The sequence below is a fragment of the Trematomus bernacchii genome, unplaced genomic scaffold (genome assembly GCF_902827165.1).
Source record: "Trematomus bernacchii unplaced genomic scaffold, fTreBer1.1, whole genome shotgun sequence".
NCBI classification, from domain to species: domain Eukaryota; kingdom Metazoa; phylum Chordata; class Actinopteri; order Perciformes; family Nototheniidae; genus Trematomus; species Trematomus bernacchii.
This window is the reverse complement of record NW_022987608.1, coordinates 567,577-583,841: the sequence shown is the minus strand read 5'-3', so window position 1 is coordinate 583,841 and position 16,265 is coordinate 567,577. Positions and strand designations below refer to the sequence as shown.

General features: G+C 39.6%; 1 protein-coding gene across 1 annotated transcript in view; it reads right to left on the bottom strand.

Annotated features, from left to right (window-relative positions):
* Positions 1 to 7,070: 7,070 nt before the first annotated feature.
* Positions 7,071 to 16,265, bottom strand: part of e2f7 (E2F transcription factor 7) — a gene marked incomplete in the record, with an annotated part of 11,562 nt that continues 2,367 nt past the window's right edge. The window contains 8 exon segments of the mRNA XM_034131452.1: positions 7,071 to 8,262; positions 9,079 to 9,303; positions 9,387 to 9,562; positions 9,724 to 9,783; positions 9,786 to 10,093; positions 10,840 to 10,926; positions 11,057 to 11,219; positions 14,318 to 14,461. Coding sequence (XP_033987343.1) covers positions 8,107 to 8,262; positions 9,079 to 9,303; positions 9,387 to 9,562; positions 9,724 to 9,783; positions 9,786 to 10,093; positions 10,840 to 10,926; positions 11,057 to 11,219; positions 14,318 to 14,461 — 1,319 coding nt within the window.

Genomic DNA, 16,265 nt, shown 5'->3' with positions numbered 1-16,265 from the left:
CACACACACACACACACACACACACACACACACACACACACACACACACACACACACACACCACACACACACACATCACCCAGCACACACACACACCCACACACACACACACACACCACCACACACACCACCACACACACACACAAGCAATAACATGTAAACATTTGAAATGTATGTTAATGTTAATTATTTTGTATTTTGATGCTTCTTTGAGAGAGAGAGAGAGAGAGAGAGAGAGAGAGAGAGAGAGAGAGAGAGAGAGAGAGAGAGAGAGAGAGAGAGAGATTACTTGAGCTTTGGAAACGGTTCAGGCTTTTATTCATAAAGGAAACACGACCATGAAATCGGGTTTTAGTGTTTTTCTGCAAGACCTATTTTGTTCGTTCTCACGCAGTAACATCGTGCCTCGATAAGATCGGATGAAACTCATAAATCAACTTTAGATTTTGTTTGAGAAAAGTTCTGCACAATATATCTTTCATTCACCATCACGAGGGCTGCGCAATTTGGTGATAACTTTGACTGATATTTCATTTGTTTCTAACAAAATCAACATGTATTATCTAACTGGAAGTGTCTTGCTCACAGTCAACAATGGAAGTTATTTTCTGTATCGTATCAGCAGGAAACTGCACTTTAAAACTTTAACTTGACTACTTTTTGATATTCTTTTTTCTTTGCAATGCTCTATTTGTTAGAGAAAAGAGTTTTGAAATCTACCAATTTATTTACTTTAATCGACAAGCAGTTGGTTTCATTTGACCAGCATGAAGGCAGAGGTGCCTACACTTACCGGTACAATTAATAGCATTATCACAACAAAGCATTTTATTTTCCTAATATCAAACATTTCTTCACAAGTTGGATTTCAGCGAGTCATATTTGACGCACACAGTTCCTATTGTTAAATCCCAGCCTCTGGGAACCTGTGCTGTTAGATTTCTGATGTTGCACTTGGTTTGATAAGAAAAGAACAATGCAGAGAGGCGGGTCTTCTCAGTAAAACCCAGAGGAATGTGTCGGCTCCGAGCCACAAACACAAACAGAGGATACGTGTGAGTAAACGCTGCTGTTCCCCCACAGAATGACTCGCACATCAGTAATTACAGTCGCCTTCTTAACCATGTGTCGATGAGCGACACTTTTAAACATTTTGTGTCACCGCAAAGCTGTGACATCACACTCAGGAGACGACGATTTGAAGGCGCTGTACATCTAATGAAAAGGAAACCACAAAGCAGTCGACACTATGAATTTAATTTGAGTTCTCCTCCCAGCTGGATTACAGACTGACGCTCAGCCCTGTTATTAACTTTAAAAAGTTCCCACACAGTACACAGCAACACGTTAGAAAGCACAGTCAAGTTAAAGAGTCCTCTCCTGCTGATGTTCAGGTGTATATCAGTATGTCTCTACTTTAAAGAGTCCTCTCCTGCTGATGTTCAGGTGTATATCAGTATGTAGTGTCTCTACTTTAAAGAGTCCTCTCCTGCTGATGTTCAGGTGTATATCAGTATGTAGTGTCCTCTACTTTAAAGAGTCCTCTCCTGCTGATGTTCAGGTGTATATCAGTATGTAGTGTCTCTACTTTAAAGAGTCCTCTCCTGCTGATGTTCAGGTGTATATCAGTATGTAGTGTCTCTACTTTAAAGAGTCCTCTCCTGCTGATGTTCAGGTGTATATCAGTATGTAGTGTCTCTACTTTAAAGAGTCCTCTCCTGCTGATGTTCAGGTGTTTATCAGTATGTAGTGTCTCTACTTTAAAGAGTCCTCTCCTGCTGATGTTCAGGTGTATATCAGTATGTAGTGTCTCTACTTTAAAGAGTCCTCTCCTGCTGATGTTCAGGTGTATATCAGTATGTAGTGGTCTGTACTTTAAAGAGTCCTCTCCTGCTGATGTTCAGGTGTATATCAGTATGTAGTGTCTCTACTTTAAAGAGTCCTCTCCTGCTGATGTTCAGGTGTATATCAGTATGTAGTGTCTCTACTTTAAAGAGTCCTCTCCTGCTGATGTTCAGGTGTTTATCAGTATGTAGTTTTCTACTTTAAAGAGTCCTCTCCTGCTGATGTTCAGGTGTATATCAGTATGTAGTGTCTCTACTTTAAAGAGTCCTCTCCTGCTGATGTTCAGGTGTATATCAGTATGTAGTGTCTGTACTTTAAAGAGTCCTCTCCTGCTGATGTTCAGGTGTATATCAGTATGTAGTGTCTCTACTTTAAAGAGTCCTCTCCTGCTGATGTTCAGGTGTATATCAGTATGTAGTGTCTGTACTTTAAAGAGTCCTCTCCTGCTGATGTTCAGGTGTATATCAGTATGTAGTGTCTCTACTTTAAAGAGTCCTCTCCTGCTGATGTTCAGGTGTATATCAGTATGTAGTGTCTCTACTTTAAAGAGTCCTCTCCTGCTGATGTTCAGGTGTATATCAGTATGTAGTGTCTCTACTTTAAAGAGTCCTCTCCTGCTGATGTTCAGGTGTATATCAGTATGTAGTGTCTCTACTTTAAAGAGTCCTCTCCTGCCGATGTTCAGGTGTATATCAGTATGTAGTGTCTCTACTTAAAGAGTCCTCTCCTGCTGATGTTCAGGTGTATATCAGTGTGTAGTGTCTCTACTTTAAAGAGTTCTCTCCTGCTGATGTTCAGGTGTATATCAGTATGTAGTGTCTCTACTTTAAAGAGTCCTCTCCTGCTGATGTTCAGGTGTATATCAGTATGTAGTGTCTCTACTTTAAAGAGTCCTCTCCTGCTGATGTTCAGGTGTATATCAGTATGTAGTGTCTCTACTTTAAAGAGTCCTCTCTCCTGCTGATGTTCAGGTGTATATCAGTATGTAGTGTCTCTACTTTAAAGAGTCCTCTCCTGCTGATGTTCAGGTGTATATCAGTATGTAGTGTCTCTACTTTAAAGAGTCCTCTCCTGCTGATGTTCAGGTGTTTATCAGTATGTAGTGTCTCTACTTTAAAGAGTCCTCTCCTGCTGATGTTCAGGTGTATATCAGTATGTAGTGTCTCTACTTTAAAGAGTCCTCTCCTGCTGATGTTCAGGTGTATATCAGTATGTAGTGTCTGTACTTTAAAGAGTCCTCTCCTGCTGATGTTCAGGTGTATATCAGTATGTAGTGTCTCTACTTTAAAGAGTCCTCTCCTGCTGATGTTGGTGGGTATATCAGTATGTAGTGTCTTACTTTAAAGAGTCCTCTCCTGCTGATGTTCAGGTGTATATCAGTATGTAGTGTCTCTACTTTAAAGAGTCCTCTCCTGCTGATGTTCAGGTGTATATCAGTATGTAGTGTCTCTACTTTAAAGAGTCCTCTCCTGCTGATGTTTCAGGTGTATATCAGTATGTAGTGTCTGTACTTTAAAGAGTCCTCTCCTGCTGATGTTCAGGTGTATATCAGTATGTAGTGTCTCTACTTTAAAGAGTCCTCTCCTGCTGATGTTCAGGTGTATATCAGTATGTAGTGTCTGTACTTTAAAGAGTCCTCTCCTGCCGATGTTTAGGTGTATGGGAAATCCACAAAAAGCAGGAAAGGGCCTTTTTTTTTTTTAAAGAGTTCAGTGGTAATAACTAGGCTAACAATAAGGATTCGGGTGTTTCTTTTCATTTATTAAATGATACGATTAGATCAGAGTTGGAAAAGGTTCATTCAGTAGCCTTGAACCTTTGATCACAGTCTGAACACTGGACAAACTGTATGTTTACTGTCCCAGAGAATCAGAGAGGTTGAATCAGGAAATAAATACGGATAAATCATCATGAGTTTCCACAGTTAACTTGGCAAAATCACAACAATCACAAAGCATATTACTGTTGATAACACTGGTAACACATTGGTTTAGCATAGTAGGACAATACAATGTACATAAATAGTCCTAGCCCCTTGTTATATATATGTATATTTCTGTCTTTTGAATGCATCTGTTATTATTACGTTTTTTTACATCAGAAAGCTATGTTTTGACATGCAATTTATTAAATAAAAGACCATTTTATAGAAAGAAAACTCGTGAAAGATTGCATTTATTTTTGGTTTAATTTGAATTCACCCTTGCAGTATACAAAGTCATTCAAACTAGCTGCACCTTTACCAGCTTTGAGAACACTTTCATGATCAATCATTATAAAACATATCATATATATTATTCTGAAATGGACCAATCTGCACAATGACTACTTTTACTGTCGCTACTTTAACTATATTTTGATGAGAATACTTTTCTACTTTTACTTGTGGAACATTTTGAATGCAGGACTTTTACTGTAACAGAGTATTCCTACACTCTGGTACTTCTACTTTGACTCAAGTACAACATCTGAGTACTTCTACTTTTACTCAAGTACAAGATCTGAGTACTTCTACTTTTACTCAAGTACAAGATCTGAGTACTTCTACTTTTACTCAAGTACAACATCTGAGTACTTCTACTTTTACTCAAGCACAAGATCTGACTACTTATACTTTTACTCAAGTACAAGATCTGAGTACTTCTACTTTTACTCAAGTACAAGATCTGAGTACTTCTACTTTTACTCAAGCACAAGATCTGACTACTTCTACTTTTACTCAAGTACAAGATCTGAGTACTTCTACTTTTACTCAAGTACAAGATCTGAGTACTTCTCCATCCTCGGTAGTTAACAGTTGGATTGTCGGTGTTTTTCAGTAACAACAGCTAATAAAAAACCTATGAGCACACAGGTAAACAAACTTTTCTCCGCTATAAATGTCAAAAACGTCAACATGTAAAACGTTATTAAGACAATAAGGAATATCAAAGGTACACATATGAACTCATCACCTGCAGCTGAGGTAATGGCGCAGAAGCGAGTGAGATTTAAAAACAAATAAGAAACATATTCAGTAAAGTTAATTCAAAATGGTGGTCAGTAAAGCTGAATCTACAGCATCAGGCAATTACATCAAACCTACCTTATTGTAGAGAGGAGTAGAGAGCAGGTAAGTAGCTGTGTCTCAGCTGCAGACTGACTACACTGAGCCTCACACTGTACTGTCCCCTGCTTTCAGGGGGCGTGAACTACACACTGCTGCCTTCAGGGGCTGTCGGAAATATCAGGTTTAAAGGAGGACCTTCACGCATGTTTTTAAATAGTAGCCCAGTAGGACTCGGATCAGGGTGTTGCACTTTTCCTTGTACATGTTTTGTTTTGTTTCTTTCCGTTAACTGTCATGTGGGAACTAAGTATTTTTTTGTACGTTTTTGTTTTTCTCTTATTTTCCTACGATGCTTTTACGATTGGCTGTGAATAAGAAAATATGAAGGACAGACCATCTATTTATATTTTTTTGAGAAAGGGGCAGGTAATATAAGATGATGTTCTTCTCCGTGCTCCTTTTCGGGTATGGTGTGTTTATAGAGACATGTTTTGTAAATATTTGTTATTCATTAAGTTGTGCATACCATGAACGGAACAAATAAAAATGAAATGTGTTTCTGTTCTGGTTACCTTGGTTGCTGATTGGCTAATGGTTACACAAGACAAAACATCGTTATGACATCATCAAGTGGCCAAAATCTGATCAGCTCATTTTCAGACAGGTTTTTATAGAAATGGATCAGGACAAAAAGAGAGAGAATCTTTGTTCCTGAAACTTTCTGAGTCTCTTTACACAGAGGGGACACATGTTGATGTAGAAGAGACATGAAGAAGAGGGGACACTGTTGATGTAGAAGAGACATGAAGAAGAGGGGACACATGTTGATGTAGAAGAGACATGAAGAAGAGGGGACACATGTGTGATGTAGAAGAGACATGAAGAAGAGGGGGGGACACATGTTGATGTAGAAGAGACATGAAGAAGAGGGGATCACATGTTGATGTAGAAGAGGACATGAAGAAGAGGGGACACATGTTGATGTAGAAGAGACATGAAGAAGAGGGGACACATGTTGATGTAGAAGAGACATGAAGAAGAGGGGACACATGTTGATGTAGAAGAGACATGAAGAAGAGGGGGACTGCATGTTGATGTAGAAGAGACATGAAGAAGAGGGGACGCATGTTGATGTAGAAGAGACATGAAGAAGAGGGGACGCATGTTGATGTAGAAGAGACATGAAGAAGAGGGGACGCATGTTGATGTAGAAGAGACATGAAAGAAGAGGGGACACATGTTGATGTAGAAGAGACATGAAGAAGAGGGGACACATGTTGATGTAGAAGAGACATGAAGAAGAGGGGACCATGTTTGATTTAGAAGAGACATGAAGAGAGGGACACTGTTGATGTAGAAGAGACATGAAGAAGAGGGGACACATGTTGATGTAGAAGAGACATGAAGAAGAGGGGACACATGTTGATGTAGAAGAGACATGAAGAAGAGGGGACACGTGTTGATGAAGAAGAGACATGAAGAAGAGGGGACACATGTTGATGTAGAAGAGACATGAAGAAGAGGGGACACATGTTGATGTAGAAGAGACATGAAGAAGAGGGGACACATGTTGATGTAGAAGAGACATGAAGAAGAGGGGACACATGATGATGTAGAAGAGACATGAGAAGTGGATTTTGCATAATAAGTGACCTTGAAAATGTTATTTACTTCATTATCTTTAATAACAAATGTTTTCCCAAGATAACTACATTTACTATTCCAGTTAATGTATGAAACATCGTTTCTCGTGATCACAAAATAATTATGACCTTAATTAACAACATTTTTTATATATAAAATGTTACTTTTAGATTCTTTAATGCTAGTTATTGAACATATTTGAGGAGTTTCAAACAACCCTTACAGCCACTAGGGGGGTGTATACTCTATTAAAGGTATAATACTAATAATATAGCATTATGTTATGTACCTTTTTATTTAAATTGCTTGTTGGGATACCACACGTTGAATAATGTGGCTTCTTAATTAGGCCTAATGTTGACATCTGTAATTAATACATCTATAACATAATTTTCCCATTGAAACCGAATGGCATAATTAATCCTAAAAAGTAGAAATTGCTCTTAAACAGGGAGGCTTTTTAAAACAGGATTATGAAAGCATTTGGTTAAATCTGCACATGGTCACAGTTTCTTTATTGAAAGCACACACACACACGCACACGCACACACACTTGTCACATCATACATTTTCAATGAGTGTGTGAAAGTGGTTCAAAAGAGCTCATACAGTTGCAGCTTTTGTTCAAATGAAGAGACAAACTACTAAATGTAGCAGTGCAAAAGTCATAATTTCATACATGGTGAAGCAGCATGTAACATTCTGCATGGAAAGGTATGAAGGACACTGCGAGTACAATGTAAAATAATTACATTTGAATGAATAAACATCCACAGGTCAGAGGATTATTTGGTCTCAAAAGCATCCAGATTTCAAGGCTTTAAACCCAAAATGTCTGCTCTCCCTGGATACATTCAAACAATTTTTCACAGTACTTTGATATCGCTCCAAAATTCACCTCTAGTAAAGTATTCAAGTACCTGAGAGCAGCGTCGTCACATCGTCCTTCAGTCGACATTTATAACTAACAAAGGGTTTGGTGTTACACCGTTAATGCATCAAAAAGTCCCAACACTTTAAGGCTGTAGTGATTTTCTCCTCACAGATGTTTTTTTTAAAATGATCCCAAATAGGATTGTCTGCGATATAGATTTATACCGTGATAATTTAACAAAACAAAAAAGGGGCAAAACGAACGACAATCATCTCCAAATTAATCCGACGTTCTGTCAGATAGTGCTTAATATAAATGCTCCGTTACAGTCCCTGTAATCCACATATATTAGCGATAATATAAATATCAATTGGGGCTTATAATACAGGGAATTAAGTAGCCTGATCAAGTCTAAGGGGGGGGGGGGGGGGAATAAATGCAAAAAGTTATTATAAATGTAAATAGAGCAGTGGCACACTCCCACCACAGGAGGGCACTGTGATTGTGGCACTAATGCTTCACTCATTGAAGAATGAAGTACCCAGCATTTGATAGAAATTAGCAAAAATGCTAAAATAACTTGAGTTTTTTTAGGAAATAGTGAATGTTCAGTAAATATTCTTGCATTTTACAACACACAGATGGTTTGAAAGCATTTTTAGGATCAACCTGAGTGTTAAAACATCTAGTCTGCCTAACTGGCTGGAGGATGTCCGACGTCCAGCCTCCTCTGAGCTGAGCCTCTCTTTCTGGCCACTGGCGCGGCGCTGACTACATTTCCCAGAGTTCCCGGCGTCTGGAAGAACGCCTTGGAGGCAGAGGTTGGGGTTTCCTTCGGGGTGAGAGGAGTCTGTGGAAGTAGAGACAGATTGTTAGTTACATTACGATACGATATACGATAATACTTTAATGGTCAGATCAAGTCTGAAATGTGGCTTGCTTCACAGCAGCTCCATGTGTACAATAACAAATGACAAAATACTAATAGAGACCAGAACAAACTGAGTAAACAATGGAGGTACTACTTACTCGAGTATTTTAAATTGTGTGTGTGTGTGTGTGTGTGTGGTCTAGCATTACTATACTTGTGGGGACCTAAATCTGTTTACACAGTCACGTGTGGGGACTCGCCTCCCTTATGGGGACATAATGGAGGTCCCCATAAGGGGAATCATTAATTTTAGGGTGAAGACTTGGTTAAGGTTAGGATAAGTCTCCAGGAAATGCATGTAAGTCAATGTAATGTCCCCTGAAGTGATGTATACATGATATGTGTGTGTGTGTGTGTGTGTGTGTGTGTGTGTGTGTGTGTGTGTGTGTGTGTGTGTGTGTGTGTGTGTGTCAGAGACAATAACTGATTAGTGGCACAGGATGTGTACATGTAAATTGTGTAATTTGTCCTTTTTTTTTAAAATCTTTAATATTTTCTTTGGTTCTTTTCTAATAATAATACTAATAATAATAGATTACATTTGTACAGCCCCTTTCAAGGGACCCAAGGCCGCTTTACATGGTGAACAAACAAACAAACAAACAAACGAATGGGGCAGATAATAAAGTAAACATAAAAAGGACTTCTCAAAAAGCCTTTCTGCTGGAACAAATGAAGGTTTCCCCTCTGTGGGACAAATACAGGTATTCTGGTGATTCTGAAGAGAGGTCTCACCGGTGGTTCTGCTGTGCTGATGTTCACACTCTGTCTCTGCTCAGGAGTGGAGGGCGATGTCAGTGACCTGCTGACCTCTGACCCCGCCAGGCCGTACGCCGCCCCCCCCACCAGGAAGTGAGCAGGGAGGCTGAAGTGAGACGAGGGAACCAGGACGTAGGGGAGAGCCAGAGTGGGAACAGTGGGGGGTAGAGAGTGACCCCCAGAGAGAGGGTGACCCCCAGAGAGAGGGAGACCCCCAGAGAGAGAGAGACCCCCAGAGAGAGGGTGACCCCCAGAGAGAGGGTGACCCCCAGAGAGAGGGTGACCCCCAGAGAGAGGGTGACCCCCAGAGAGAGAGAGACCCCCAGAGAGAGGGTGACCCCCAGAGAGAGAGAGACCCCCAGAGAGAGGGTGACCCCAGAGAGAGAGAGACCCCCAGAGAGAGGGTGACCCCCAGAGAGAGGGTGACCCCCAGAGAGCAGGAAGTTCAGGCTGTTCAGACCTGGAGAGGAGAGGAGGGGAGAGTATTAAAAACACGTTAATCTACGATGTTACAGGGGCTAAAAACCCCTCTCTCAGGATTATTAAAAACACGTTAATCTACGATGTTACAGGGGCTAAAAACCCCTCTCTCAGGATTAGAAGTGTTACGTGTGTATGTACCTGCGTTGTTGGGCACGTAGAGGTAGTGTGACGGCTGCTCACAGCTGCCTGCATGACCCCCAGACTCTCGTTAAACGTCCGGTCGGGGGTCTTAGTGTTCGTTGATTCTGCTACATCACTGCAAGACTGTTCATTTTCTTCTAACCCCATCTTTCCCCTCTTCATCATCGCCCCCCTCTCTCTTCCTTCCTCCCTCCTCCTCTTCCTCCTCTCCTCAGTCTCCGGTTGGTACAGCATCACCAGAGAGGGCTGAGAGAGGTTGGGCAGGTAGGCCAGGCACTGAGGGGGGGAGGAGGGGGGGAGACACTGCTCTGAGTGAGGGGAGGGGGGTGGAGAGGACGGACTACTGCTGATACATGATGGACGGTTTCTGCAGGGACAGAGACAAGAAGTGATTAGTCCAAAGATTTGAATTGGTATTGTTTTGTTTTGATAAAGCAATTACAGGACAAGTGGAGACAAATACACACTCGAGCAGGGGGGGTCAAACTCAAATACACAGTGGGCTAAGATTAAAAAATGGGTACTAGTCGAGGGCCGGACTGGTTCAATGTTTATTGCAGAACTTATTGAAATGAACTTATTGCACATATTAAAACTGGAACTAACAAAGCTTAAATGATTGCCTATAAATACAACATTAAATAATCAGTTGCAGTCATTTCTTATGATTACATTTTTCCACAAACAGCTTCAGAGAAAAACTATTTTCCCTCAAAGGAAAAAACAAACATGCCCTGATGTCGCAACCATCCATTAAACTCAGTGTGCTGCTCTGTGATGATAGTTCAAGCCAGATACTTGGCATCTCATCTTGGGTGCAAGTTCATCAATGTTTGGGGTCAATATACCGGCGGGCCAGATCTAATAGTAATAAAAAATTATCATGCGGGCCGAAATTAAATCCACCAAGGGCCTGATTTGGCCCCCGGGCCTTGAGTTTGACACATGTGCACTAGAGTATTTACAAGACAATAACTAAGGATATAATGCCAATGGAGAGGAGGTACTTGTTACTCAAGTATTTTCACATTACCTGTGTGTGTGTGTGTGTGTGTGTGTGTGTGTTTGTGGTGTGTGTGTGTGTGTGTGTGTGTGTTGTGTGTGTGTACTCACTCAAGTGCTGTTTTCCAAACTGCAGGCGACACACTGCAGTGTTGCTTGAAGTCTTTCTGGAATAATCCACAGGCTGGTACGCTAAACCTTCAGAGGGAGAGAAATGAATTATAAGACGATAAATCAAATATATGAACTCTACTGTAATAAAAAAAAAAACTGAAATTGAAACTTCATTAATATCTATAATCATTGTAGTTTCCCCAACTGTTGTTACCTGGGAGGTGTTGGCCGGGGGCTACAGGGGGCAGAGTTCACTCTCCACTGCACCCCCACAGGTGTGTGTGTGACATTGAAGGAGGCGTGTCGCGCCATTTTGGATCTCCGGAGGTCCTGGACTTCTGCTGGCTGCGAGGCTTCAGGGACCATCGCTGAGTTCACTGAGGGGAGTAAGGACTCAGTTAGAATCAGTTCAATCAATCGATCAAAGAGTATTCATAAAACCCAATCACACATTCGTCTCAGAATATGAGTACCTGATACACCCCCTCTGTCCTCAGACCCTGCGGCATGCGGACAAGGAGAAACTCCCAAATAAACCACACAGATAACTGGGGAAAGATCGAAGTTGAGCAATACATCTGACTTTCAAAAAACGTATTTCTCACATTACAGCACTTTAGCATCCAATAGTACTCCACTTTAGATGAACAGTTTCTTTAACAAGGGGTCACAGCATGTATAAGGGTATACATTGGAGGTAGTAGTGGAGTACAAATACTTTGTTACTGTACTTAAGCACATTTTTCTGTATCAGTACTTTACTCTCCCTACTTATTTTCCTGACGACTTTTACTTTGACTTTTTACATGTTGAACACAAATACCATGTACTTTCTACTTCTTACATGTTGAACACAACACTGTACTTTCTACTTCTTACATTTGAACCCAAATACCTGTACTTTCTACTTCTTACATGTTGAACACAAGTACCTGTACTTTCTACTTCTTACATTTTGAACACAAACAACCTGTCTTTCCTACTTCTTACATGTTGAACACAAGTACCTGTACTTTCTACTTCTTACATTTTGAACAGCAAATACCTGTAACTTTCTACTTCTTACATTTTGAACACAAATACCTGTACTTTCTACTTCCTACATGTTGAACCCAAATACCTGTACTTTCTACTTCTCACATGTTGAACCCAAATACCTGTACTTTCTACTTCTTACATGTTGAACACAGTACCTGTACTTTCTACTTCTTACAGTTTGAACACAAACACCTGTACTTTCTACTTCTTACATTTGAACACAAATACCTGTACTTTCTACTTCCTACATGTTGAACCCAAATACCTGTACTTTCTACTTCTCACATGTTGAACACAAATACCTGTACTTTCTACTTCTTACATGTTGAACACAAATACCTGTACTTTCTACTTCTTACATGTTGAACACAATTACCTGTACTTTTCTACTTCTTACAGTTGAACACAAATACCTGTAGTACTTCTACTTCTTACATGTTGAACCAAATACTCTGTACTTTCTATACTGTCTTACATGTTGAACACAAGTACCTGTACTTTCTACGTCTTAACATGTTGAAACACAATACCTGTACTTTTCTACTTCTTAACATGTTGGAATCACAAATACCTGTACTTCTCTACTCTTTCCTTAACATGTTGAACTACAGAGTACCTGTACTTTCTCCTTACTTACTGTTGAACACAAATACCTGTACTTCTCTTCTTACATTGTTGAACACAATACCTGTACTTTCTACTTCTTACATGTGGAAAACCCAAATACCTGTACTTTCTACTTCTTACATGTTGAACACAAATACCTGTACTTCTACCTTCCTTACATGTGTGAACACAAATACCCTGTACCTTTCTACTTCTTACATGTTGAAACCACAAATACCTGTAACTTTCTACTGGTTCTTAAGCAATGGTTGAAAACACAAATAACCTCGTACTTTCTACTTCGTTACATGTTGAACCACAAATACCTGTACTTCTACTTCTTACATGTTGAATCATCAAATACCTGTTACTTTCTACATTCTTACATGTTGAACACAAATACCTGTAACTTTCCTACTTCTTACATGTGGAACACAATACCTGTACTTTTCTACTTCTTACATGTTGAACCCAAATACCTGTACTTTCTACTTCTTACATTTTGAACACAATACCTGACTTTCTACTTCTTACTTTGAACACAAATACCTGTACTTTCTACTTCTTACATGTTGAACCCAAATACCTGTACTTTCTACTTCTTACATGTTGAACCCAATACCTGTACTTTCTACTTCTTACATTTTGAACACAAATACCTGTACTTTCTACTTCTTACATGTTGAACACAAATACCTGTACTTTCTACTTCTACATGTTGAACCAAATACCTGTACTTTCTACATCTTACATGTTGAACACAAATACCTGTACTTTCTACTTCTTACATGTTGAACCCAAATACCTGTACTTTCTACTCTTACATGTTGAACACAAATACCTGTACTTTCTACACTTCTACATGTTGAACACAAATACCTGTACTTTCTACTTCTACATGTTGAACCCAAATACCTGTACTTTCTACTTCTTACATGTTGACACAAATACCTGTACTTTCTACTCTTACATGTTGAACACAAATCCTGAACTTTCTACTTCTTACATGTTGAACACAAATACCTGTACTTTCTACTTCTTACATGTTGAACACAAATACCTGTACTTTCTACATCTTACATGTTTGAACACAATACCTGATTTCTACTTCTTACATGTTGAACACAAATACCTGTACTTTCTACTTCTTACATGTTGAACACAAATACCTGTACTTTCTACTTCTTACATGTTGAACACAAATACCTGTACTTTCTACTTCTTACATGTTGAACCAAATACCTGTACTTTCTACTTCTTACATGTTGAACACAAATACCTGTACTTTCTACTTCTTACATGTTGAACACAAATACCTGTACTTTCTACTTCTTACATGTTGACACAAATACCTGTACTTTCTACTTCTCACATTTTCCAAACAGGCTGGTTCCTTTAGTTTGAATGTGTGTTTGGTGGCGTGATCATTATTATTTAGAGTCATTGCGTGCCTATTGATTTGAACACGATCCGTGTATCCATCATTTCCTGGTCTCTCTAAAGAAGAGGGACCAATGAAAACGTTGTCATGTTGCCGTTGTTCAGCATGGAAACATTCATTAGCTAACAATGACATTATTGTTCTATTAATATAAAGGGAGGTCAGGTACTCTTTAAAACAGCTGCTAGTTAATGGGTACTTTTTACTGAAGTACATTTCAAAGCCCTCTTTACTTTGACTTGAGGAAAGAAGTTTAGTCAGTACTTCTACTTTTACCAGAGTATTTGTAAGTATCTGTACTTCTACTTGAGTAAAGCATGTGTGGACTCTTCCCATCTCTGATAAAGACCCACGTTACTTCAGAGAACCGATCCCCTCTTTGATTCTTACCGGTGTTTCCGGAGCTCTTGAACTCCACGGGGCCGAGCCACTTGAAGGCCGGTTTCCTGCCCCTCTCCTCTCTGACGTGGACCTTCTGTATGAGACCCAGGCTGGTCAAAACGTTGGCGATGTCGTACAGCCGCCGCACCTTAGCTGCACGTACAGACATCACGTTAAGAATTAGGATTTGTTATTGTTTGTAATTATTTGTTCTCTTTGTACATACAATCAGTACAGAACATAGTCTCATTTGTATGCATATCTTTTGCTTTCCACTTCTAAATGACAAACATTACTTATGCATTGTCGAAACGCAATAAAAACATTTTTGATCAGAAGAATTAGGGTTTGTAGTACAGATTTAGAATACTTTATTGTCCATTAAAGTTACATATAATGGAAATGTGTCCTTGGCACTGGCAAATAGGGTTAAATAACACTCATATTACACAGTACAACATATATACAATTTATACACACAAAAGAGGGGAAATGCATTGTAGAGTGACTAAGAGGCTGTGACTAATAAAAGCCGTTTGTTTTTCCACTGGTTTGGGTCCATTAAGTGTGTGTTTGTGTGTGTGTGTGTGTGTGTGTGTGTGTGTGTGGTCACATGGTCCCTTTGTGAATGTTTGCAGTTTGTGATATATAAGGGGGAAGTTGTGAAATAAGGTTTGTATTACAGATTCAGAATACTTTATTTATTGTCCATAACAAATTACACATAATGGAAATGTGGCAGTCTTAATAAAGCCCTCTGTTCTTCCACTGGCTTGGATCCATTAAGTGTGTGTGTGTGTGAGTGTGAGTGTGAGTGTGAGTGTGAGTGTGAGTGTGAGTGAGTGTGAGTGTGAGTGTGGTGTGTGTGTGTGTGTGTGTGTGTGTGTGGTGTGTGTGTGTGTGTGTGTGTGTCCTTCTCTTACTTTTGTACTTGCTGTGGCTGGATGAGTCCTGGCTGTCTTCGATGAGGATCTTTGCCGCGGCGTCCAGAGTAACCGTCTGAGTTTTGGAAACGAGGAACAGCATGACGAACTTCTGGCTCATGATGCGCAGAGATTTGTCCTTCCTGTTGCCACCGGCTACAAACAAGAAGACAACTGTTAGAAAAATCTCATTCGTCTCCGGCTTGAGCTTCAATCTCAGGATCCATGTATTTGTGATCCTCTCCAGAATGGAAGTAGTCATCACATACAGAGCATCAACTAGTTCCTGAACAGTGTCCTTCACATGCTGATATACAAGAGAGGGAGTTACACAGTCACAAGATGGAGGAATACCTTGTAGGTAATCATACATCCTGTCATGTTCAAAAGAGTTTTTTGTCGAAATGTTGGCTTTTTTCTGAAAATCTGAAAATTCTGACTTTTCCCCAAAATTCTGTTTTTTTCTAAAGATTTGCTTTTTTTTCTGAAAATCTCAAAATTCTGACTTTTTCAATAAAATGTGGACTTTGCCTCAAAATCTCAAAATTCTGAATTTTTCGCAAAATTTAGATTTTCTCTCAAAATGTTTACTTTTCCTCAAAATTCTGACGACTTTGCCTCAAAATCCTGACTTTTTCTCAAAATTCTGACTTTTTCTAAAAAATCTGACTTTTCTCAAAATTATGACTTTTTCTCAAAATTATGACTTTTTCTAATCATTCATCCCCGGCTTGATCTTCAATCTCAGGATCCATGTATTTGTGATCCTCTCCAGAATGGAAGTAGTCATCACATCCAGAGCATCAACTAGTTCCTGAACAGTGTCCTTCACATGCTGATATCCAAGAGAGGGAGTTACACAGTCACAAGATGGAGGAATAGAGAGCAGTATTCATGTTTACTTCAGATTAGCTCCACGTCAGAAATGAGCATGCTTGTCATATGTCTATCTCCATAGAGGCTGAATCATCATGTTTCATCATAGCTATCATATGCCTCAAACAGTCCTGATGCTCTTCTAGGTAATCATACAT